Source organism: Nannobrachium achirus (assembly GCF_963921795.1).
Source record: "Nannobrachium achirus genome assembly, chromosome: 12".
Taxonomy (NCBI): Eukaryota; Metazoa; Chordata; class Actinopteri; order Myctophiformes; family Myctophidae; genus Nannobrachium; species Nannobrachium achirus.
In genome coordinates, this window is record NC_137832.1 from 55378435 (window position 1) to 55402577 (window position 24143).

Here is a 24143-nt window from a genome sequence, read left to right on the forward strand (position 1 = left end):
GGTGCAGGTGTGGTGTAAGCTGTGCTAAACCTTACAGTCAAAACAGATACATGCTATATGAATAATGGAATGCCCAATGCAAACATACTGGCTGAGGACAGTGTTACTTGAGGACAGGAGGGGATACATTTCTACCAGTTCTAGTTTTCTGGCCAGGTATCTTTAGTGGTTGTGGTTTCCATGATAAACAAAGTCGTGTTGTTGTGTTTCCATGTGAAGTAAGGAGTGCGTACTGTACTAATGGAACAATTGAGGAATAAACCTGACAGACAAAACAGATACTGTACTGTTGTACATGATGATTGATGATTAAGAGGATTTGAAGGAATGCATTGTCACACCTAGGTTGATGTGTCCTGATAAATCACAATAGTGTCATGCTACAAGGAAGATTATTAAAATATTAATTCAATCCTATACGAGACACTATTGCCCTTTTAAAATTGTGTGAGGTAAGTGGTGCATTTTATGCAAGGCGCTTTACAGAGATTGTGCATTACATTCACCCATACAGTCTTTCATACACCGATGCATGCAAGGCACCAACCTGCTCATAGGGAGCAATTGGGCTTCAGCGCCTTGCTCAAGGACACTTTGACAGTAACACTGGGGGAACCCGGGATCGAACTGGGAACCTTCCTTTTGCCAAGCAGCCACTCTACCCCTAAGCCGGTGGTTCTCAACCTGTGTGTTCCCAACCTGTGGGTTGTGTTGCGAGGCGTTGTGAGCATGTAGATCGAACTACAGAACCGTGCTGTACAAAATGTAATGCCTCAACTCTTAGTGCTCGTCAGTTAGAATATGACTATTTTGGGGGTCGTGGCCTGAAAAGGTTGAGAACCAATGCCCCTTAATCGTGATTAAAATATTTAATCGTTGGACAGCACTAATATTTTTATAAAAATACATTAAGAATACAGTGTTGAACTTGAAAGTATGTTATCTTTGGAGACTAGCGTCCTGAAAAAATAAATGAACATGGATGACCTCTAGTGAACAGAGACAAAACTACACAAACACATTACTTGCATGTGTATGTATATGTGTATATATAATACACACACACACACACACACACACACACACACACACACACACACACACACTACAATAAAGGGAAAAGGTATCTGCCATTATTGATTGAGTTGTGTGTGACATGGACAGTAAAATAAATTGGGCCTCTTCCTTACTTCATTCACAGGTGTTACCAATGATTCTAATGAAGGCTCTGTTCCATTTAATGTAGCACAAGTGGTTCTCAAACCTTTTAATTCCAAGGGCCCCGAAAACTCTTGGAACCATGAGGGTCCCTGGACCCCACTTTGAGACCCACTGGTGTAGCAGGAGTGTTTCCAGTGAGCCAACATGCACAATATCAGCACCCTGACTCCGTTTGACCAGAATGGAACAAAGCCTTAATTTTAGTGCAATTGGTAACACATAATGAAGGAAGTAAGAAAGAGGCTCAGTTTCCTGATGGTGCGAGTCAATGCAATAAGGTGCATAATTATTAAAGGGATCCCTGGCTAATACAACAAATATGCCTTAATACATTATAATTGTCCTCTATAACTACAATGTCCATGTAAAAACACCTACATTATTTTATTTATTCTAGAAATAGCTAATCTTTCACTCAATAGGGGAAATGCCTGTCGCAAGTTGATGACGTCATTTAAGGTGTTTTTAATTTTACATTGTAGTTATAGAGGACAATTATAATGTATTAAGGCATATTTGTCGTATTAGCCAGGGATCCTTTTAAAGAGGTGTTTTTCGCCTCCCTGTACACGACGGCAGATTTAATTGTCCAATACCCGTCTGATAGATAAGAATAATAAATGCATTAATTTAACTAAAACAGTAAGACTCAATTGGTTGGAGATTGGAAAAGTAACACCACAAGTTCAGAAAAAAACAACTTTTAATGTTCATTATTTTCTAAGAGGCATGAGATTCAAACGGTTCAAAGCAGTGGTCTGTTCCTGGTGTGTGTGTGTGTGTGCGTGTGTGTGTGTTTACAGTCTCTAAGTACAATCTTCCCATGTGACCACCATCAAGACAGCCACTTGTAAAACCTTCAAATTGACCAGGAATCACATTTCAAACGTCAGAATTAAAGGCGTATTCAACATTCCTGGGGTATTCTTAACGTCTACTCTGGCCTCTGCATGTGCACCCCAGACAGTTTTTTAAGTTGCTTGATTCAGTGTTTAGATATTATAATATATAGTTGAGATATTCCATTTGTTGGAACAGAGTTTGACGTTGACTGGGCTTATATAGGAGGGAGTCTGACAAGATACAAACTATCTAAGTACTGAATTAACCTTAAAAGCTTTCTGAGGTGCACACAAAAGCCTGAGTACACATTTAAAAGAAATGGAAAGTGTTGAAATACCCCTTCAAGTAGAGTAGTTTGATAAAAAAAAAAGAAAAAGAAAAAATAATAATAAAAAGAAATCAGCTTAATCTTATTCTCTAATGTTGGTATCAGGTGGGATAAGTGTCCTCGGACTGATAAGCAACTCAGGTTCATCAATAATGATTTTTTGTTTTACCTAAGACCAAACCTCATCCACAAATTAAACAGTAAAATGCATTGAAAGCAGAGAGGATGGACACACATTCTACTTCCCTCCACTAGGTGTCCTCACTAGCCCAACAGTCTTTACTGGGAGAAGCAGAATAAAGGCCAATTTATACTTCATTTGTGCACAGAACATACCGTAGTCGATCTACAAGCTGGAGTAGATGGGCTCTTTTTGGTGAGCGACGAATGAATAATGACGATGAATAATGTTAAATAGTATTAAAGACATGTAACAAAATAGAAATTACTGTTATTAGTAGGTTCTAATACATACAGAATTGTTTTATAGGGATGCTATCGACTGACAGTTATTTAAAATGTGGATTTATGCTATGTTGAAATGTGATATAAAATAAGTTGGGCATATTTTGGGAGAAAATATATGACCCATAAGGGTCCATTTGGTTCTATTTGTACACGCTCAAGAGTTACAGACCCGTAGGAGTCCATTTTTGGACCACCCTCAAGTAACCCAGAGGGTCTGTGTACCTCACTTTGAAAACAAACACGAATATGTATGAAATAATGTATGTACAGTGTGGTTGAATTTGTGTTTATCAAAAAATGTTAATGAAAGCCAAAATTATACAATAAACGTTTTAATATACTGGAACCGCAATCGTTAAAATCATAAAAGGATATATCTTCAGAGAAGATGTTTGTAGTCGAGATTATAAATCATACTGATGGATCAGACAAAAATAATAACTGCTCCTTCAACTCAAGACGTTGGATAACTCCTAATTCTTTCTCAAAACAGGAAAGACTCAATTGGGCGAACAAGTTATTTATACACTGCATATAAATTAAAACAAAATCTATATTTCTAAGTGTCTGACTTCATAATGGAGTTCAAATATAGACATATTTTCAGTTTGCACATTAGCCCTTAAAAGAACACGAAACATTCGTTCAGACAGAGACTGGCCCCACCCCGTCTGAACCAAACAAAATGGCTCTTTTCCGACTCCGAAACAAACGTAACCCAGAACCTGGAACTTTACAGAACACGTGTTCTGCTGTGATTTTTGTTTATGTTTGCATTGTGACCACAGCCATCCCTGGATTGGGATATTAAGTCATACAAAAATAAAAATAGCGATAATAGTTGATTAACAAGTTCATGCTTCGTGACGTGTTGCTTTTGGTTGGGAGTTGGGAGTTCTGGGGCCCAAACTCAGGGTCAGGACCACCTGTTCACAAGGGCCCAAATTAATTCTGAGAACCTTAAATGAATACTTCACCCAAAAAAATTACTTTTATGAATTACTCTTCCCATGAAGCTATGAATACATGGAGATTTTGTGTCACATTCCTCAGACAATAATTCAATAATCTTTAATGTAATAGGAGAGGAGACCAATCTCAACAAGAGCAAAACCATATTTAAAACATTCTCTTTGAACCTGGATCATCAGTGAGAGTCATTTTGAAGTTTCTATTATTCTTTTGTATCGTTTTGCATTGGTCTCCTACCACCTCCTATAAGCCTATATTGGGTTATTGGTTCAGGAATGAGACAAATTCGGAGAGGCATTTCATTTAGTATTCTTTTAATCTGAAACCAAGTCGTGGCGGTATATGGAAACAAATCCAGAACCCGTGACATCCGGCACGGAGCGGTTTGCTTAGTTCTCGTAGTGGAAAAGAGCCTAAAAGTCAATAAAAAATCGATCGGGTCTATGTGTGTACAACATCCTCTTTTACACATGATGTTTATACACACAACGCAACAGAGAGCAAAAGAAAAAACTAAATGTGTGCACAAGTTTCTTTTTTTTAAACTTTACATTCAACTGCATATTTACAAAAAATAATTACAACTTTACAAGCACAGCATCAGTGTTGAATAGAAGAACTGTACAATGATTGCATCACACGCAAAAGGAAACAAGTTAGAAGCTAAAACCAAAAATGAAAACAATGCTTGGAGTTCAGAATGGATGGGAGTGATTGAGAACATGTTTGTGTGCAACTCCTGCACTCACATTGACAACAAGGTTCCAGACTTAAGAGCTGGGTTAAGCCCGATTCGAATAGTTTGTCGCATGACAATGTCTTGTGCAGGGAATAGCAGACCTAAATGCCGCTATTGCGGTTTTCTGCGTGCGACACCGTCGGCATTACTCTATCGAGACATACTGTTGACTCACACCATTTTCTAAAAGCTTAAGCCATACAGCTCCCACTTCCATTTCGTCTTTGCAGTCGTGTAAATTGGTCCTACGGTAAATACAATGAGTCGCCACATACCATACTGTAGATAGCTGGCTGCATAGCAGAAATAGAAATTAAAAACATGAATTTTAATAATTGTATTTTCGTGAACGAAAATGACGTACAGACGAGAGCCGCAGACACTTCAAATACAGCTCTGCAAAAACAGGAAGAAGCCGTGCCACTCCACGCCTTGTGCTGAAAAAGCTGAGAATTCGTTGAAACTTTTATGGGCGCCCAAAAACGCTAGAGAACTCGCCTATCGAGCCCTAAGATTGGGAATTGCCGACTGGACAGGATCACAGCTCTGGGATACAAAGTTTGATCGTTCGGGTCAGATTAATGGAAATCTATCTTTACGAATGGAAATCCCATGCAGTCAATCAGTTAATATATTGCTTAACCCAGCCCTACTCAACATGGAACCATTTTGTAAGCTACTTTATCAAGTTTTCTTAAAAAAAAAGAAAAAAAAAGAAAGCGCTGAAGAACGCTGCAGAACCCTTTTTTCAGTTCCACACAGGAGCTTTTTTCACAAAAGCGTGGTCTTCCCTAAGACACACTGGTTGTGTAGTTAATCAGTACACAGTGTTTTTTTCCACAGTGGAAAGGCTCTAAGTACATTCATACTGAATCAATACAAACACCTAACGCACACACACGGCAAAATCCTGTGTACTGTACATTCAATGGAACCTTACGGTATAGAAATGGTTCTCAAACTTTTTTTTTTAATTTCAAGAATCTCCATGGCTCTTAGAGTTACAGACCAGTAAGAGTCCATTTAGACCCCCCTCGTGTAACACTGAGGCTCCCCTAATTTGAGAACCATTTCCTTAAAGTATAGGTCCATTTTTACACATTCAAGAGCTAAAAGCTGCAATCCGTTGCGATTTGTGTACGACACGGGATTCGAACCAGGGCATCCCACACCAGGGCCAAAAATCGATACCTCTCGTCTTCACCATGCATATTGGGTTCAAAACAATGTTTTACTCAGAAAAGGGGTACGCCACTCATTTTCCACCATAATATGTTCACATAATTGGTCCTCACTAAACAAATCACAACTTTTCATCGATTAAAAACAATTTTACAACATTATTATAAGTATTTCTAGATTAATATTGTTCCCATGGAAACGTCTATTTTCCCTTTGTTTGGTCTTGAGCTAAAAGGTTTGGGAACCACTGCATTAAAGGACCAATTCATACAGAGATACGGTAGAAAATGGCCGACACAATCCATTAAAATAGGATTCAGATTGCAGCTCTAAATTCACACTGAGGATTTTGCGGTGTGCCAACTCCACACGGCCTGTGTGTGCAACCCCAACACAAGCGAAGGAATTTACATCAATATCTTTGATGAAAATACATGGGGAGGAAAATATATTTTGATTTGGGCAAAAAATATATGTATAAAATAGTGTGAAAATATACTTCTAGGGTCAACCATATGTTTCCAAATAGCTTCCCCCCTCCATTTGGAGACCAAGTTGAGTAATAGTTCTGAACAAAAAGGCGACGTCATATTCGTGACAGGTTTATATACAGTACATGTTCAGGTTGGGACGACGGGGAGTCAAGTAACTCACAAACAGTGGTTGTCGGGTGGACAACCTGTATGTCCAAAACCGTTCCTTTCTTCTTATAATGTACGTTTTTGGGAGAAAAAATAGCCACAAGCTCACAATGTCAGTATTTTCACTACTTTTATGCGACGCTCTTCTACGACAAAGTAGGGTATTCATTTACAAAAAGAAACGCAAAGTTGAAATTTGGAGAAATTAGGTTTCTGTCCGACAGCGGTTGAAATACACCGTCCCTCTCCGAGGTGATGTTAACGCACACGTGCGCTATAAGTGGTCCCTATTCTGGGCACGTCGTAACAGGCAAACCTTTTAGGGGAAATAGCCTGCCTACAAGCTTGCGGCGCGTTGTGCAAGCTTGTAGGTCGGCTATTTCTGCCCAAAGAGAATTTGGTGTAGAGGAGTGGGCAAAGAGAAAGGAGGGATCAGAGTACAGACCCATAGGGGACTAGCCTGGTTCCAGCCCATAGACCCACCCACTCTCAGAGTGGACTGTTTCTCTGGTCTGGAATTGTGTTCATAATAAGTGATTTCTGGAGCCGAAATGACGTCTCCTCCAATTAGCGCAGGGGGTGGGGGTGGGTTTAACAAATAACCAATCCGTGCCGTCAAAGTCCCTCCCCTCCAGAAATCGCTCAAACAGGGCACAATGTCAGACTCACGCTTCAGCTGAGTCTGAAATCAGGCTAATAGGGGACCCCAGTCATTGAGGTATGTAGGTTTAAACCCACGTAAGCATGGTGCGTCTGTGTGAGTGTCAGAGAGAAAGAGAGAGAGAGAGAAGAAATAGGCTAAGCCAATCTCTCTCTCTAAAAAAAAAAAAGATTGAGTGATTGTCTGTCCAGGTGTGTGAACCGTAGAGGTTTGGTCGGCAGCATCAGGAACAAGGAGTGCTTGTTGGAAACACACACACAAGAACACACACACACACACACACACACACACACACACACACACACACACACACAAGAACACACACATTGACAGCAACACTGTGTCCCCTCCCCCGAACCCCAGAAGATTGATGTCCTGAAGCAGTTTAAAACACTGCTGTGTGTGTGTGTGTGTGTGTGTGTGTGTCAGAAGGTAGCACGGGTCCGCCCGGAAACGAATACCTTACAATGACCACTCCAAAATATTGACAATTATTTCTCAAAAGTAGCTCAAGGGGGTATCAGAGTACAGTCTGCGGTGATAAGCTATCGCCGCGGTGTAGTCTTTTAAAGTAAAAAAACAACAACATTACGTCATTAGCCGCGGTGAAGAGCTCTTCACCTTGGACTCTGATAAAGCCTTCATAATGAGTCGCATGAGGCGGGACAACATGTTTCTCTTTGTCAATCTCTCCTCCTTCATTTCCTCGTACTGCAGCGAATGTGCCATGGATTTAACTGTTTTTTTTTTTGTTTTTTTTTGCTCACGAGCGGATCATAACGTGCGCACGGATAGTGCACGATCCGGACACGCACGCGCCCACGTTAAAAGGTATGAACGTCATGGTGTTTATGTCAATCGCGGGCGTTTTTAATGGCAGTAAATGAGTTAACTTTGACTGATCCAATTATCCTCTGGTCTGTATCGGAAGGAGTAACATCCTTTGGACCTGTGCTACCCTCTAGTGTGTGTGTGTGTGTGTGTGTGTGTGTGTGTGTGTGCGTGCGTGCGTGCCCATTAGAGCCAGTGTCTCAACGTGGGGAGGTTGCGTTCCATCCATCGCTGGTTCAGTTTGATGGTCTCTATGGCCTCCTGAGCGCACCTCATCTGGGAGCCACGATCCTTCAGCCGCTGGAAGAAATCTTGGACCTGTGCACGCACACACAAAAATTCACACACACACACATGCACAAAATCGATGTGTTTATTTAGAGACAGATATGTAGACAGCACAACAGAATAAATAGTCTCTATCGGGTGGAAACCTCATACGTTAGTTACTCTTCAGGATTCAAATTCAAAAGCTTCCAAAGTAGAAGATCTGCTTTTGAGTGACGACACTGTAGTGAGGATCAAGTAGGGCATTAATTTATGAAAAAATAAAAGAAAGAACTATTATGGAGATAAGAAGTTTCTGCCCGACAGCAACCAAATAGATGTTGTTTAAAACCATTTGAAATTCTAGACTTGGGTAGGGAACACCACCAGCAGCCAGATTGTCGGGAGGGTTCCCTAAGCACAAATGTCCCTGATTATCTTGTAGAGTGAGCCCAGCATTACAGACAAGAATCTCTACAAAGTAGTGTTCAACTACCATGATGGAAACACACACACAGACAAACACAGACACACACACACACACACACACACACACACACACACACACACACACACACACACACACACACACACACACACACACACACACACACACACACACACACACACACACACACCTGGTTCAGATGGGTTTTCGTGGAGAACTGGGAGGTGGTAGATTTGACGATACTCTGGAGGGAAAAAGACCCAACTGGAAACCTGCAAACAACAACAACAATAACAACAACCATTAACAACTCCTCTAATTATACCAGTAGATTATAAATCTGATCATTGCAGGCCTAAAGGGTTTAAGATGGGGGTCCGCGGGGTCCTGGACACGACAGTGTGTGGGTGGTTCACTCACGTCTCAATGAGGCGGTCCCAGTTCTCCTGGACGAAGTCCCACGCAAACAGGTGGCCGGCGAAGCCGTCACTCACAGCGCCGACGACCAACGGGAGCTCCGTATTCTGAATGTTATCTCCCTGTAGGCCCGCCCTCAGGAGCCTACGGACGCAACACACACATTCACCTTCACTGCAGTGCTCTAGAGTAGACAGTGATTGTGTGCATGACATTTTTGCAGTTTCAACAGAAATATTGATATATTTATTTACACAACGTATCGCGTGGTAAAAAATATATAAATATAAATCAGGCATAACTCCAAACCCAACGACCCCATGAAGCTCCCTCTCTCTTTTTCCTAATTGTAAAAGTGACACTAGCAGATAATCGGAGCATTGAAATCTGGTAGCATCACACACTAGTAGGCCTGTCAATTATTACATAATCGTCTAATCGCAATTATTTTACATCATTTGTCATAATCGTCATAACCGTTTCCATGTTGATGATCATATATTTTCAAACATTTTAAAAAATAACACGCGCAAACGTGTTGCATCGGCTATTTCCACTATTGATGTTCTATTTAAGTATAAAGTATATATAACAATATAAATTGTTAATCGCAATTATTTGAGTGACAATTCATCGCCATGTAAAATGTCATAATCGTGACAGCCCTACACACTACATGATAATCGTTAACATGCACACACTACAGAATTAAAAAAACACCAACAACAAAAAATTCATTTTAACCATACAACAACCATTTCTTTAATGAGGACCAGGAAAATGCTCGTCACAATGTCTATTTCACAAGTTCTATTATACTTGTGGGGACATTTGGCCCCTCACAAGTATAGTAATATAGGTACACACTCTCTCTCTCTCTCTCTCTCTCTCTCACCAGGTGATACGTCGCACATCCTGTGTGGAGGCCAGGGCCAGCAGGATTTTGCGTTTCTCTGCGTCGAAGCTGATGGTGGAGTAGGTCTGCAGCAGAGACACCCAGCCTTCTTCTGACCGAGCTGCCACCGAGTACACCACCTTCTGGAGGTCCCCTGGGATCCTACACACACACACACACACACACACACACACACACACACACACACACACACACACACACACACACACACACACACACACACACACACACACACACACACACACACACACACACACACACACAGTGCGCGCGCGTACGTCATGGGTGATATTAGGAAAACATTCGATAACGTTGTTGAATACCTCGATATCGATATTACTTTTTTTATTAGTAAAAACAATTGCATTATATAGTTTCAATGTTTTTCTGCTTTAGGTCCACTGCCTGCCTAACCCAGATAATGAATAGCATATCCATGCATGAACATTGCACAGTACACATAGAATAAAGAAATTAAATGCCATATTTCCATTTTTCAACAAAGGTTTTATTGAAATAACCACAACTGGTTACAGATGGACTGCTTTTTGCATGATGTGCTGCTACATGCACGCATAGTGTGTTTGTTATTTAATTTGACACATACACCAATACCTAATTTCAAGCCATCTTCGTCGATACGTATACCTCGCATGTTGATACCTCGATATAGGTAAATGTTCGATTTGTTGCCCAGCCTTACTAGCTGGAGTATCACTCTGGCCAATAGCATTTGTTCAACGATCTCTGTGTCCGCCCTCCCTCCCCCACTTTCTGTCTGCTCCCCTCCATCAGCTGGTCTGCGTCTGCTGCTGACCTCTGCTCGCATTGACAACTCGTGTGAGGAACTTAAAATGTGGTGACGCGGTGGAAAACTAGATCGCGATTTTGATAATTACAATGAATAAGCATAAACAAACTAGTTCACATGAACGATATTGATGTAAAATAAGATATCCGAACAGCTACATATATTTTATATGCTCAAAATTACAAATAAAAATACATTTTCATGTGAGCCCCGTCCCGGACACCAACACTATGTCCTTAGGCAAAGCCTTGACGACCGCGGCTTATGATTGGCTGAGCCACAGTTACTGGGGGCTTTACCTGGGTTTTTCTTTCTTGAATTAAATGCCTGGATCCCGAGGCTAGTCTTTTGAAATGGCACATCTGTAGTTCCAGACTAAATATACATTCTCTATATAGCATTCAGAGGTTGTGAAATAGTTGTCTGGCTACGTTAGACTATGTAAAGGTGTCTCCAGATTCTATTATTAATTAGATTATTTACAATATGATTATTACTGCACAGTTTCATTAGACTCAGTCGATTGATGGTACATAGCCCTTATTATTATTACCTGATGGTTCCATTGGACTCTGTGTATTGGTGGTACAAAGCCCTTATTATTATTATTACCTGATGGTTCCATTGGACTCAGTGTATTGCTGGTACAAAGCCCTGGCCTGCTGGGTACAGTTGCCTATGTCCAGACCGCAGGCGGTCTCCAGCAGGGCAGAACGCAGCTCCTGTTTGGACACACTGTCCTCCCCCCCCCACGACTGGTTGGCCATCAGCTCCCCAAACACATACTGGATCTTTACCTGTCAACACACAGCAACACAGCCCGGAATCATAAATACATATAAAAACACAGCAATACAGCCCAGCATGACCAATACATCGACACAGAGTCTTCACCCACTTTCAACCGATCTTCTTATAATTGGTCCTTACCTAATTCTCATGATAAAATTATAAAAAGAAAAAATCTATTCGGCCTGTGTCTCATAGGAGGGCTGTGGACACTTAAGAAACCCGCCTACCAGCGATATCATAATCTTTGATTTTTATGATTTTTGTTATATTAAGAACAATGGCTTCCATTACTGTAGCATACCAAGTAAGGAATACGTTTCACAGACGCGTTTCACCGCTTTGGCTCTCCTTCAGCAGCCTTTGCTTCTTATTTCTGCGCTTTTGCAGCAATAGTTGAGTCTTCTTTCACTTTCCCACTGCTGTTTGAAGCTCATAGCGGGGCACAGCGCACTATGATCTTGTAGAGCTGCCATTTTTGAAAAATCTTGAAAATGTTTTCAAATCTTTGAACACATATATATTTCATAAAGTGAACATTTGTAACTCAAATCTTTGCTTCTGGCGTGTCCCTGGAACAAAACATTTTGAGATGGGGTCGGCGGCCATTCATTTTGCGGGTCCTTGACATGAAAACGTTTTAGAACCACTGACATAGAAACATACGTTTTTCAAAACATAAAATGATTTAGAAGACATTTGTAGAATCGGCCTCAGGTCTTGATGGGTTAAGCTGGCCCTGCCCTTTTTACTCCACTGCAATTATATGACGGCTTACAGTTACTTAACTATTTTACAGTAACTATTTTATTAATTCATCGGAATTTAGATTTCGGCAAAAAAATTCAACATGGTGCATACCTAATATGCAAGTGTGAGTACCTTCATGCGTGACATGAGCTCTTGTTCCTGTCTCTTCTCCAACAGTCTGTGCAGCGTGTTGAGCTGCAACAAGGCCTCGCTCAGCGGAGGCGTCTCCGTCTCGTTCCTGACGTAGTCCAACAGATTGATGACCTGCCGGAAGGTCACACGACCCAGCCTGGACCCCCCCACCACACACACACACACGCACACACGCACACACACACACACACACACACACACACACACACACACACACACACACACACACACACACACACACACACACACACACACACACACACACACATCTGTTAGGTTGTGTTCTTTGAACTACAAGTGATTCCAATGGAACCTGGCCAACTACAGATCATCAGCACTTTGAAAAGCGCACACATCAAGTGCTCGGGTGGTGTGGTTTAAACCATTAAGACCTGGAATTATGTTATACTTTAGAAAATTGAAAAATAGCAGATATACAAGCTTACAGCCTGTGCTGCGAGCTTGTAGATCTGTTATTTTTGAAAAGTCGTGAAAATGTGTGTAAATCTTTGAATATACTGTATGTATTTTTAAAGTGAACATTTGTAACTAGAATTTTGCTTCTGGGGATGCCTGGAACTAAATATTTTGAGATGGGGGTCCGTGACATGAAATCTTTTGAGAACCACTGATTTAGAAGACATTTATAGAATCGAGTCAACATCTTCAAAGACTTGCACGACTTTTCACGATTTTTCAAAAATAGATCTACAAGCTCGCAGCGTGGCATTCGGGAGCCAAATGTACACTCTCAGAGTCAAATAAACACAGAGGACCTCACAGTGCAGATTGGGGTTCCAGAGATAAAACTAACTCTCAGATTGGAGGGTCTGCGGCTCTAATGCATAATCTAGCCGGGGTCCATGAAATGAGAAGAGGACAGTGGTAGAAAAAGTACTCAATTATTTTACTTAAGTAAATGTATCAATACTGCAAAGTGTTCAAATTAATGTAGTGGAGTAAAAGTTTAATATTTGGATCCAAGATGTAGTGGAGTAGAAAAAAGCATTGAAAATTGGAACTACTCAAGCAAAGTACAAATACCTCAAAATCTACTTAAGTTACTTTCCACTTTAGTTGCCTGGTTACCTGGACAGAGAGAACATGTTGTGTATGAGGGAGGCGCGGTCCTCGCTGGACAGGACGTCCTTGCTGGCGTTCAGGGCGTCTATGAGGGCCTTCCAGCCTTCATCTTTGTAGTCCACCATGTAAAAGCCTGTGTTCCTGTAGTTCAGCTTCAGCCACCGCACGTTGTCTGCAAGCTTTAGTACCCCTGTGAACACGCGCAGATAAAATAAAATAAAAATAAATTATCCCACCATTTTTTAAACCATTTTGTCACCCGGTGCCAATGCCTAAACTGTAATCCTTCCCTCTGCCAACCTGGGGATTATTATCCTGGGGATAATGTTAACGTCTTTTAAATGGTACGCACGCACCCACACACACATTTTTAAAAATCTCACATACACACTTTAAAACACAGTTCTGGAGTTGCAGGTATGCATTATAACCTACCTGTCTTAGATTTCAGAGTATAGTTTTGCCTGCATTCAGGTGCCAGGCTGCAGTTGTCCGTCACATATGTTACAGGAATGTGCCACAGGCTGCATGGGGACACACAGCAAGTTTAGCCGGTTACAGTAGTTATGTAGGGAACACAGCTTTGACTAGAGGCGTGGAGATCTCGGCATATTGAGTAAGTGACATGTCATATACAGTATTGGCATTAATCAGAGCGTCTTCAACAGGCGTGGCATATCAATAGATCCTGGCATTGTAAATGAGGGTACAGTTTGGGCAAAGTTTGAGATCCTATAAAGTTAATTTAAGAACATTTTGGGTTGGTGGAAATTATTAGCAGGAAGTTTTATTGATCATAGACTAATCTTTCTGAGAATTAAACCACACTTTGGATATGTGAACTGCATCTTTAATCAAAGTTAAAAGGTTATATGCAGTGTTGGGAAAGTTCACTTTTCACATGAACTAGTTCAAATTCAAGTTCACAACTTCTAAAATGAAATGGTTCATAATTCCACATTTTGAACTAAAGTTTATGGTACGCTCAAACACATAACACGACGATTCCCTGACAGACACACACGTCTTGAGTCAAAGCAACCCCCCAGACGATATCTTGATCTCTGGCGTTATGGACTGTAGATACAGGGTTCCCACACATCTTTACCAATTAATTTCCAAAACTTTTCCAGAATATTTAACCCAATTTCCAGGACTATAGAACAATAATTCAGCTCAATAACAGGTCGCTTACTCCTATGCGCAATGCCCAAAGACAGGTAGTGTATGCCAGTGGTTCTCAACCTTTTCAGGCCGTGGCCCCCGAAATAATCATATTTTAACTGGGGACCCCCCTACCCTGACGAGCACTAAGAGTTGAGGAATTTTGTATAACACGGTTCTATTGTGAAAATAGCAGATCTACATGCTCACAACGCCTCGCGTTGCGAGGCGTTCTGAGCATATAGATCGGCTATTTTCACACTGTCTGCCTCTAATATTTGACAATTTGGCCCATGTTTAATTTGTCATTTCAGAACCAAAGACAATGCATAGCTATGTTTTCCAGGACCCTTGATAAATTCCAAAACATTTCCAGTACTGGAAAAATGTTTTTCTAATTTCAAAATATTTCATGACCGTGGGAAGCCTGTAGATAAGACATTTTCGGGCAGAGAATTCCAGTGTGCCATTGCCCTACACACAACAGCAGAACACCACACCTGGAGGCGTGTGTGGCGTTGTCGGCATTGAGCAGGAAGGGTTCCTGGGTCAGGGTCACGTGTCCAGCGCTCCTGCTGACGGTGACCAATGGGAATCCTTTCTGAAGAGTCCATGTCTTCATCATGTCTGATACGCTCTGTTTATCAGGAGAGACATCAACCTGGAGACACACAGAGAGGGAGAGAGACAGAGAGACACACAGAGAGACAGAGAGAAAGAGAGACACACAGAGAGACAGAGATACTTTGATGAAGAGTGTCATGTGGCTGATGATGATGTCACCTAAAGTGTCTAAATGAAATGGCAGATCTTTCTAAATACAAATTTGTGAAATAATATGGGAGAAAATAATTATAATCAATACATTGTGAAAACATAGGCTATATTACTAAGGTCTAAAATACAGTATGTTTCTGTATTTTGAGACAAATAGACAAATCAAATAATCACACACACACACACACACACACACACACACACACACACACACACACACACACACACACACACACACACACACACACACACACACACACACACACACACACACACACACACACACACACACACACACACACACACACACACACACACACACACACACACACACACACACACCTGTGTGATGCTGTTCCATAGATCTTCCGTCACTGTGTTGGAGCCACTGAAGTTGTTGAGGTATTGTATGATTCCTTTTTCAAACTGCCTGCTTGGCAGGGAGGCATTCAGCATCAACAAGATGGACGCCCCCTAGAAGACAGACGCACGCGCACACGCACACACAAACAGTGAAAACATTTACTTTTAGAAAAGCATCTTGTTCTCTTAAATATTTTTTTGTTTATTTCTCAAGCGGTTGCTCTACCTCCCGAGCCAAGAAGATCCCCCTCCCTGCCTTGCTCCTGCCCCCCTGAACACCAATCATGTTCTTGTGCTCGGCCCGCACCACTCCACACCTCTCCTCACCTGCCCGCCCCCCACTACATCCCTACTTATAGCCTTATCTGTGGAACTGAGTCGAGCAAAACATTATGGCTCAACTCCTACAATTTATTAAAAGTAGAAGAATACGCACATCTCTTGAATAAGGTGCTGGGTGAAAAATAGCAAAATTTAAGAGAGACCCGCACACTCTGCTCCAATGACTGCATTTTTATTGACAACGTTTCGAGCGTTTCTAGCTCTTCATCTGGTCAAACACGAGATGTGTGTCACCCAAAAAAGAAAGATTGTTGCCCAAAAAAGAAAAGAAACATATGACATGATTTTCTAGATTTTTTTAATTAGTTGATATGTAATAAATAATCATGTCTTATTTGCTTGTGTTTTGTTCACTGTTTGATGAATCAAAATATTATGAACACTGTAACAATTTTATTGTATAAACTGATATGATTACCTTTCTGTGTTGCTCCACCCCCTGCTGACAACGTGACCTATGGGTGTCTCTACAAAAGTGGGTTGGTGACACACATCTCGAGTTTGACCAGATGAAGAGCTAGAAACGCTTGAAACATTGTCAATAAAAATTCAGTCATTGGAGCAGTGTGTGCGCTGTGCGGGTTTCTCTTCAATTCAACTCCTTACAATTCCAATTCCATTGTCACGGCCTGAACAGTTTGAGAACCAGATTATGCTATACCTTCTCATAGGAGACGGAGTCGAACATCTCTGCCACCTGCTCCGGTGCGTTGACGTACGTTGACACGGCGTGGGAGGAGTTCAGTGCATCTTTGTCCATGGACCTGAACCTCACCGACAGGAACAGGTTACCCTGCAGACAGACACATACAGGTACATGTTGGATTAAAGCAAAACATGCACTGTATTTATATATCGTAGCTGTCGGTTGGAGAACTGTTACTTTTCAGGATTCAAACTAAAAGGCATCTAAAATAATGTGACACGTTTGGAGCTTGGCACTGCTTTCGTGTGACACTGACGAAGATAAAGCAGAGAATTCATTTACGAAAAAACATTAAAACGTGTAAATATGGAGATTTTGCCTGACGCAAGAATATTTGAATTTGTTCTATTTCACCCGATTTTTGGATTATTTTATTTTTAATTCTGAAAATTAGTGAAGACCATTTAAACGCAGTCAAAACTGTTCACATGGACAATATTTCTTCATACAGAATAAAATGATTCCGATCAGAGATTCCAACTGTCAGACCAAATATTAAATATAAATATTATTCTGAATGAGCCGTCAAGTGCACTGTGAAGAGCTATTCACCGCAAATTTTAGGTGTAAAGCTATCCACCTAAAGTGAGAAAACAAGTGGAGGGCGGAGGCCATCATAGTCAGTCCACAGTGAAGTCCTGTATCACTGTGACTGACTGGTCTAGATCGACCAATCAGTGAACGGGGTGATCGGCCGATCTGTCTGAAAGTAAAAACAGAGTGTGTGTGTGTCGGGGTTCGCGGTGGATAGCTCTTCACCGCGAGTAATGACGCAATGTTGTAGTTTTATGACTTAAAAAGACTACACCGCGGTGGATAGCTTATCACCGCGGTGCCTACTATGATAGGGGCTTTAGGCAATGGCGGAGCTGAACTTACAATATCCAGGTCAGGGAACTTCTCCTGCAGGGAGGTGTACTGCATGTAGGTAGCAAAGCCTTCGTTCAGCCACAGGTCGTTCCACCAGCTCATGGTCACCAAGTTACCAAACCACTGGAAGAAACAGAAACCATCCATGATCCAGCAGAACACTTCAAAATCATTTCAGTTTAACCACTTAAACCATCTAGACTACTGTAGGTAAGACGGACCACCAATCCTCCTCGCCAAAATAATAGCCAATCTACAGGCTCACAACGCGTGACAGCGTGAGCTCGTAGATCGGCTATTTTTGGTGAAATGTCCCCGTCTGCTCTTGTTTCCTTCTACGCCAAATCTCTCGCGTTGCCACACATTGTGAGTAGGGATAGGACAATAATCGTCATTATTGTTTATCGTGATAAAAAAACACAATAATCGTATTGTGGAGATTTAAATTTATCGTGACATTATCCTCCGTCATGCACTGGGATCAGTTCACCTTTTATTTGCAGAGCTGGGTATCTGGTACGATTTAAACCCTCTATAATTGGTAAAACGGACTCTAGTCTATACCAAATCTCTTTGTCAAAAAATAGCAGATCTATAAGCTCAGATCTGCTATTTTTTGGCAAATGTTCCGCCCCAGGATAATGGATGTCGGGGGATATTTTGATTATCGCAATATCGTAAATCACAATTCCTTTGGTCACAATAATCGTGACATGAAATCTTCGTAGAGTATCGTCCCTTCCCCAATTGTGAGCGTGTACTTTTCGTTGTAACTACTTTGGAGTCATCCTCTCTCTCTCTCTCTCTCTCTCTCTGTTCATTACCTGGTGAGCCAGTTCGTGGGCGACGACGGAGGCCACCAGCTGTTTCTCCAGGGGAGAGGAGTCCTGTCCCACCAGCAGACTGGTCTCTCTGAAGGTGATCAGGCCCCAGTTCTCCATGGCTCCGGCCAGGAAGTCTGGGATGGCAACCAGGTCTGACCCATGGACACAAACACCAGGGATTGACAACCTTTTTATATTTATTTCAAAGACCCAATTGATGCCGAAAACCCCTTAGCGTTAAAGGACCACTCTTAGCCATTTTGAGACCATCTCAGGGGCTGTGAACTGTTCAGAAAACTTGCCCTACCAGTGACATCATTGGGAGACAGTTTCAAACAAGATTTAAAACTTTTCCTTAAACTTTTAACTCATGCAATAACAAAGCTTTGCTGGGCGATATGCTGTGATCTTCTAGATATTCTATTTTTGGCAGATATAGAAGATATTTGTGGGAATGAAAGAACTATTACTCCTTACTAGTAATATAAACGTGCATGTGTTTTGTAAGTGTGCGTGCAGTGTGTGTGTGCATGTCATTGCGTACCTAGTTTTGGGAGAGGGTAAGGAATGTCGAAGAAGGTGTTGTAGTGCTGCAGGATGACGGTGGCAACATGCAGAGCATAGGCTGTCTGATCCGCTTTATCTGGCACCGAGTACACCGACACCTTTATAACACACGTGCGTGCACGCACACGCGCACACGCACACACACACACACACACACACACACACACACACACACACACACACACACTTATCATTTCTAAATTCTATACCGATTTTATTCTATTAACCAAAAAAGTAATGGACAGAATTTTGGCTAAGATAAAGGACAGTTCCAGCCCGTGCGCGTGTGCTTCTTACGTTAGTGCCGGAGACGGTGGTGGACGTGGAGGTGAAGTCACACACGACGAAGGCCACTAAGTAGGTGCTCATGTTCACGCTGCTCTGCTCAAACTCGTCCACCTCCAGGCCACTAGGGAGCACTGTGGTCTTAGCCTGAGGAACACAGCATAAGAAACACAACCGGGAATGACATTAGCCTATGGGTCTTCAACAGGGGATCCCTATATAATTACAGGGGGGCCGCCAAATGTTTGTTTGATAGGATTTTTTTTCTCTGGAAGCATGGCCTCTTTATTTATTTGATCAGAATGCTGTCTAATCAGCTGGAAGCACCAAAGCGATCCTGCACCACTGGTAGCACTATTGACTGTTCAGCATGACTTCTCCCCACGCTCATACAAACACAGTGTGTGTGTGTGTGTGTGTGTGTGTGTGTGTGTGTGTGTGTGTGTGTGTGTGTGTGTGTGTGTGTGTGTGTGTGTGTGTGTGTGGTGACAGTGTGCGCACAGACACACGTTCACAACGTTCACTTCCACATAGAAAATAGCCAAGCTACGTACAAGCTCACAATATATATCCCACTAAAACCATTGGAAATACTCAATTTTAAGAAACTACACTAAAATCTAAAGAACTAGAGAGAGTTAAGAAAACCAGGAAACACAGTGTAACTGCGGGTGGTCTGCAGACGGAGTCAGCAAAGCAAGAACAGTGAAACCAGGTCCCCCCGATACAAATCTAAATAAAAACAAACATAAAAAAAATTGATATCCCTACGTCAACTCCATATATTATATGGAAATCCATAAGATCCTTAAGACGTCCCCAGACGTCTTACCTGATTGCCATGGTTACCAGGTAGGGGCTGATTTGGAGGCGGGTGAGCCAAAATACTAAATTTCCCATCAAGCTTAGCGGTCGATCCGACCGGGTGCATTTCCTCATTCAGATCGGTGGCTCAGTGCTCCATTCTCTGCACTGTTTCCAACCCCCATAGGGGCATAGGGGCTTCATTGTAACAGGAACCATGTTATTCAGTCCTGGCTCTATCAGTGTCGGTCGCGATGTAACTTCACCACGCCAAAGATCACATGTGCGCCCGTCATGCACGCTGATGTTCGCGAGCACAATGCACACGCATGCACGCTGGTAAGTTTAATGCATTTAACTCATTGTCTGCACCCTCCTGAGTTTCCCGAGTTATTCCCGTTATCTGACGCCGCCACGCCCGAGTTTCCCGAGTTTTGGGCAGTTTTTGCAAATGTTTTTCTTTTTTTCTTCCTTCTATCTACTAGGCACTATCAGTCAAGATGTGATGGTTCAGATACTAAACTGTGACCTACAGCCGCAATAAGTGGCGCCAAACATTTATTTTCTACACAGAAACTGGAAGTACAACGAAATAACTACAGAAACAGCAGAAAGCTCTGAATCCACAAGCTCAAAAGCTTGAGGATTATAGATGGATTTGCTCAAAAGCAAATCTATCTATCTTCTATCTATAAATTAGCCATGTGTGTGTCTGTGTTTAATGTGTGTGTAAGTGTTTATGCCCGTAGCCAGAGAGGGGATGTTTATGCCTATAGCCAATCAGAGAGGGTGGTGTCTCCATAATTGGTCAAGCCTCACGTGACATCACATGATGATGCATAATATCAAGGCATATATAAGGCAGCATACAGGTATTAATACAGTTTATAAATAGGTGATCTCTAGACATGAGCGGCCCGAAATCGGAAGGATCCCCTACTGTCATCAGTATATAACCATATAATGGGTATGTCCAAATTTGGGCATAGCGGTTGGATCAGTGGTTCTGGACAACCGCAACTCCATACTGTATATGCCTATATATACACGTATCAGTATATGCCCATATATGGTATGTCCAAATTTGGACATAGCGGTCAGATGGGCGGCTCTGAACACACTCTGAACTACAGACGTGCAGACATAAAGTTTTTAAGTTGCTTGATATTCATTTAATCAGACAGGTCCTCTTCCTAATTCCTTTACAAACCCATCGTAACATTAAACTCCATTTGGTTCTGGTGATTTATATTGCCCTCCTACGTGAGGGGGCCATGTTCTTTCGATTACGTCTTTCATTCATTTATTTTGAGCGGTGCTAACTGCTCCAATACACGCCTCTGTGCTTTTCTCCAAGTGTTTTTCCAAGGGTTTTCCCACAAAGGTTTTCCCATGGGGTTATAACTGCACATGACATGACATCAAAGGATATCAGTATTGGATAGAAAAGGGAAAAGTGTGTGAGCATGTTTTTTTTTTTTTATTATGAAATAATTAATTGAATCACAAAGCATTGTGAGCTTGTAGTTTTGCTATTTTCAAAAGATTTAAATACACAATGAACACTTGTGATTATTATTTATTTATTTTGAGATGGAAAGGTTTTTTTGCGGGCTTAGTGGAGGATTGGATGATGGCACTCTGCTGGATGGCGGAGGGCTTCTCAAAGCCATAGGAGTAGATTCCCCTGAGCAGATCCTCACACAGGTGTCCAAGATGAGATTCCAGTTGATCACATAATGCCACCTGGCTTTAAACCCCCGCTACCACTGTTGTGTTGGTGATGATGCTGATGTGGCAGCCGGCCTGAGTTCCAGGTCAGATGTAGTCAATGTCTTGGCGACACGATTTTTGAAGGTTTTGTCGGGTTTGGATGAAGGAAACATAAATCTAAAATGCAGTCAGGCAGGGAAAGCAGGTTACAGAACAGGCCATCCTTGCCTAATAAAGATGGCCCCATCCTATCCAGTATTATAAAAGTGCTTTATTCGACAACGTTCAAAAATGTAACGTTCCATTTCTACATTGTTGTAGACAGTATACAGTATTTCAGGCCCATTTTACTTTTTTATTTTATTTATTTTTTCACATCAAGTTTTCACATTGAGTTTTTTTTTTTTGAGACAGTTCTGGCGGTTTTAGTGGGGATTTGGATGAAGGAGAAACAAATCAAAAGTACAGTTGGCAGAAAAATCTGGTTACAAAACAGTCCATCCTTGCCTGACAAATATGGCCATTAGACTAACTAGGATCAGAACGATCCCACATCCTTCCATTACAGGTTCAAGGTGGGGATGCTGATGGGGGAGAAAGTGGAGGGAGACCGTAGTCCAACCGAAAGGTTGTCGTGGCATTAGCACAGAGATGATCGGCGACTAAGATCCAAGAAAGGGGGAACAGGGTTGGAACCAAATGGAGGGCAGGGAATCTTTTTCTTTCTTAGATGAGGTCAGCAACATTACTGGGCATCTCCTCCACGGTGGTGTTGTAGAATTTCTCGATGTCTCTCAGGGTGCGCTTTTCCTCCAACGTCACCATGTTAATGGCCACGCCCTTCCTGCCAAAGCGACCGCCGCGGCCAATCCTGTGGATGTAGCTCTCCCTCTCGGCGGGCAGATCGTAGTTGATGACCAGCGACACCTGCTGCACATCGATACCTCTGGCCAGAATGTCGGTGGTGATGAGGACTCGACTGGAACCGGTGCGGAACTCCTTCATGATCACATCTCTCTGCTGCTGGTCCATGTCTCCGTGCAGGGCCGAGACGGTGAAGTCCCTGGATTTCATTTTCTCTGTGAGCCAGTCCACCTTCCTCTTGGTGTTGATGAAGATGACGGCCTGGGTGATGGTCAGGGTCTCGTACAGGTCACACAGGGTTTCCAGCTTCCAGTCCTCCTGCTCCACGTCGATGTAGAACTGGCGGATTCCCTCCAGGGTCAACTCCGCTGACTTGACCAGGATTTGCACTGGATCGCGCATGAAATTCTTGCTCACCTGCAGGATATCATCGGGCATGGTGGCAGACAGCAGCACAACCTGAACGTCTCCTCCAAGTTTCTGGAAGATTTGATGGATCTGGTCACGGAAACCTCTGTTGAGCATCTCGTCGGCCTCGTCCAGCACAAACATCTTGATGTGCTTCGAGTTGATGAACCCGCGGGCCAGCATGTCGAAGATGCGCCCGGGGGTTCCCACCACGATGTGTGGGGGGCACTCGGCCTGGAGCTTATTCTGCTCGGTCCTGACACTAGTCCCTCCGATGCAGACGTGGCATTTGGCACCCATGTAGTCCCCCAGGGCCAGGACCACCTTCTGGATCTGCTGAGCCAGTTCCCTGGTAGGGGCCACGATCAGGGCCTGAGTGGTGTCGCTCTTCACATCGAGTTGCTGAAGGATGGAGATGGCAAAGGTAGCGGTCTTCCCCGTCCCAGACTGGGCCTGAGCGATCACATCATAACCTCTGATGCAAGGGACGATGGCTCTCTGCTGGATGGCGGAGGGCTTCTCAAAACCATAGGCGAAGATCCCCCTGAGCAGAGTCTCATTCAGGCCCATGTCATCAAAACTGTCCACGTTTTCCCCACTCCAGCTGCTCTCGATGATCCCAGCTGGTTCCATGCCCTCTGGGCCACTGCTGTGGTCTCTCTTCACTTCATATCCGGCTGACATTATGACTATTTGGCTTCTCTCTTGTGTTATTGACTATTGTCAGAGTCTCAGAGTCTGCGGCCCTTATATATACTTGTCATTCCTGATGATGTCACGATGAGTCAACCATATCCATATATGGAGTGATGTCAGAGCAGCAGCAGCAGTAACCATGGCAACCCAACCCAATTATCACATCAACACATTGTTGTTGTCAACAATATGGGATATGTAAATGTAAATTGTGTTTTCGTAAATGACGATAAATCTCCA

General features: G+C 42.5%; 2 protein-coding genes across 5 annotated transcripts in view; both read right to left on the minus strand.

Moving 5' to 3' along the window:
* Positions 1–2022: 2022 nt before the first annotated feature.
* lnpep (leucyl/cystinyl aminopeptidase) overlaps positions 2023–24143 on the minus strand; it is a 44685-nt gene continuing 22564 nt past the window's right edge. For 2 of the 4 annotated variants that reach the window (XM_080738081.1, XM_080738080.1), the window contains 15 exons: positions 19431–19565; positions 19111–19231; positions 18567–18718; positions 17752–17865; positions 16828–16959; positions 15804–15935; positions 15185–15345; positions 13956–14044; positions 13527–13710; positions 12417–12573; positions 11358–11542; positions 9914–10075; positions 9022–9162; positions 8792–8873; positions 2023–8204 (listed from right to left, as the gene is read on the minus strand). In XM_080738081.1, the coding sequence (XP_080594207.1) occupies positions 8073–8204; positions 8792–8873; positions 9022–9162; positions 9914–10075; positions 11358–11542; positions 12417–12573; positions 13527–13710; positions 13956–14044; positions 15185–15345; positions 15804–15935; positions 16828–16959; positions 17752–17865; positions 18567–18718; positions 19111–19231; positions 19431–19565 (2079 nt within the window). In that variant the 3' untranslated portion in view covers positions 2023–8072. Of the gene's footprint in view, positions 8205–8791; positions 8874–9021; positions 9163–9913; positions 10076–11298; positions 11543–12416; positions 12574–13526; positions 13711–13955; positions 14045–15184; positions 15346–15803; positions 15936–16827; positions 16960–17751; positions 17866–18566; positions 18719–19110; positions 19232–19430; positions 19566–24143 lie in introns of those variants that run through there. The other 2 variants (XR_013962551.1, XR_013962552.1) reach the window with 2 other exon arrangements.
* Positions 22662–23891, minus strand: LOC308295113 (eukaryotic initiation factor 4A-I-like; the record flags this gene model as incomplete). The annotated part of the gene is made up of 1 exon (XM_080738082.1): positions 22662–23891. The coding sequence occupies one exon, from the start codon at positions 23889–23891 to the stop codon at positions 22662–22664; it is 1230 nt and encodes a 409-aa protein (XP_080594208.1).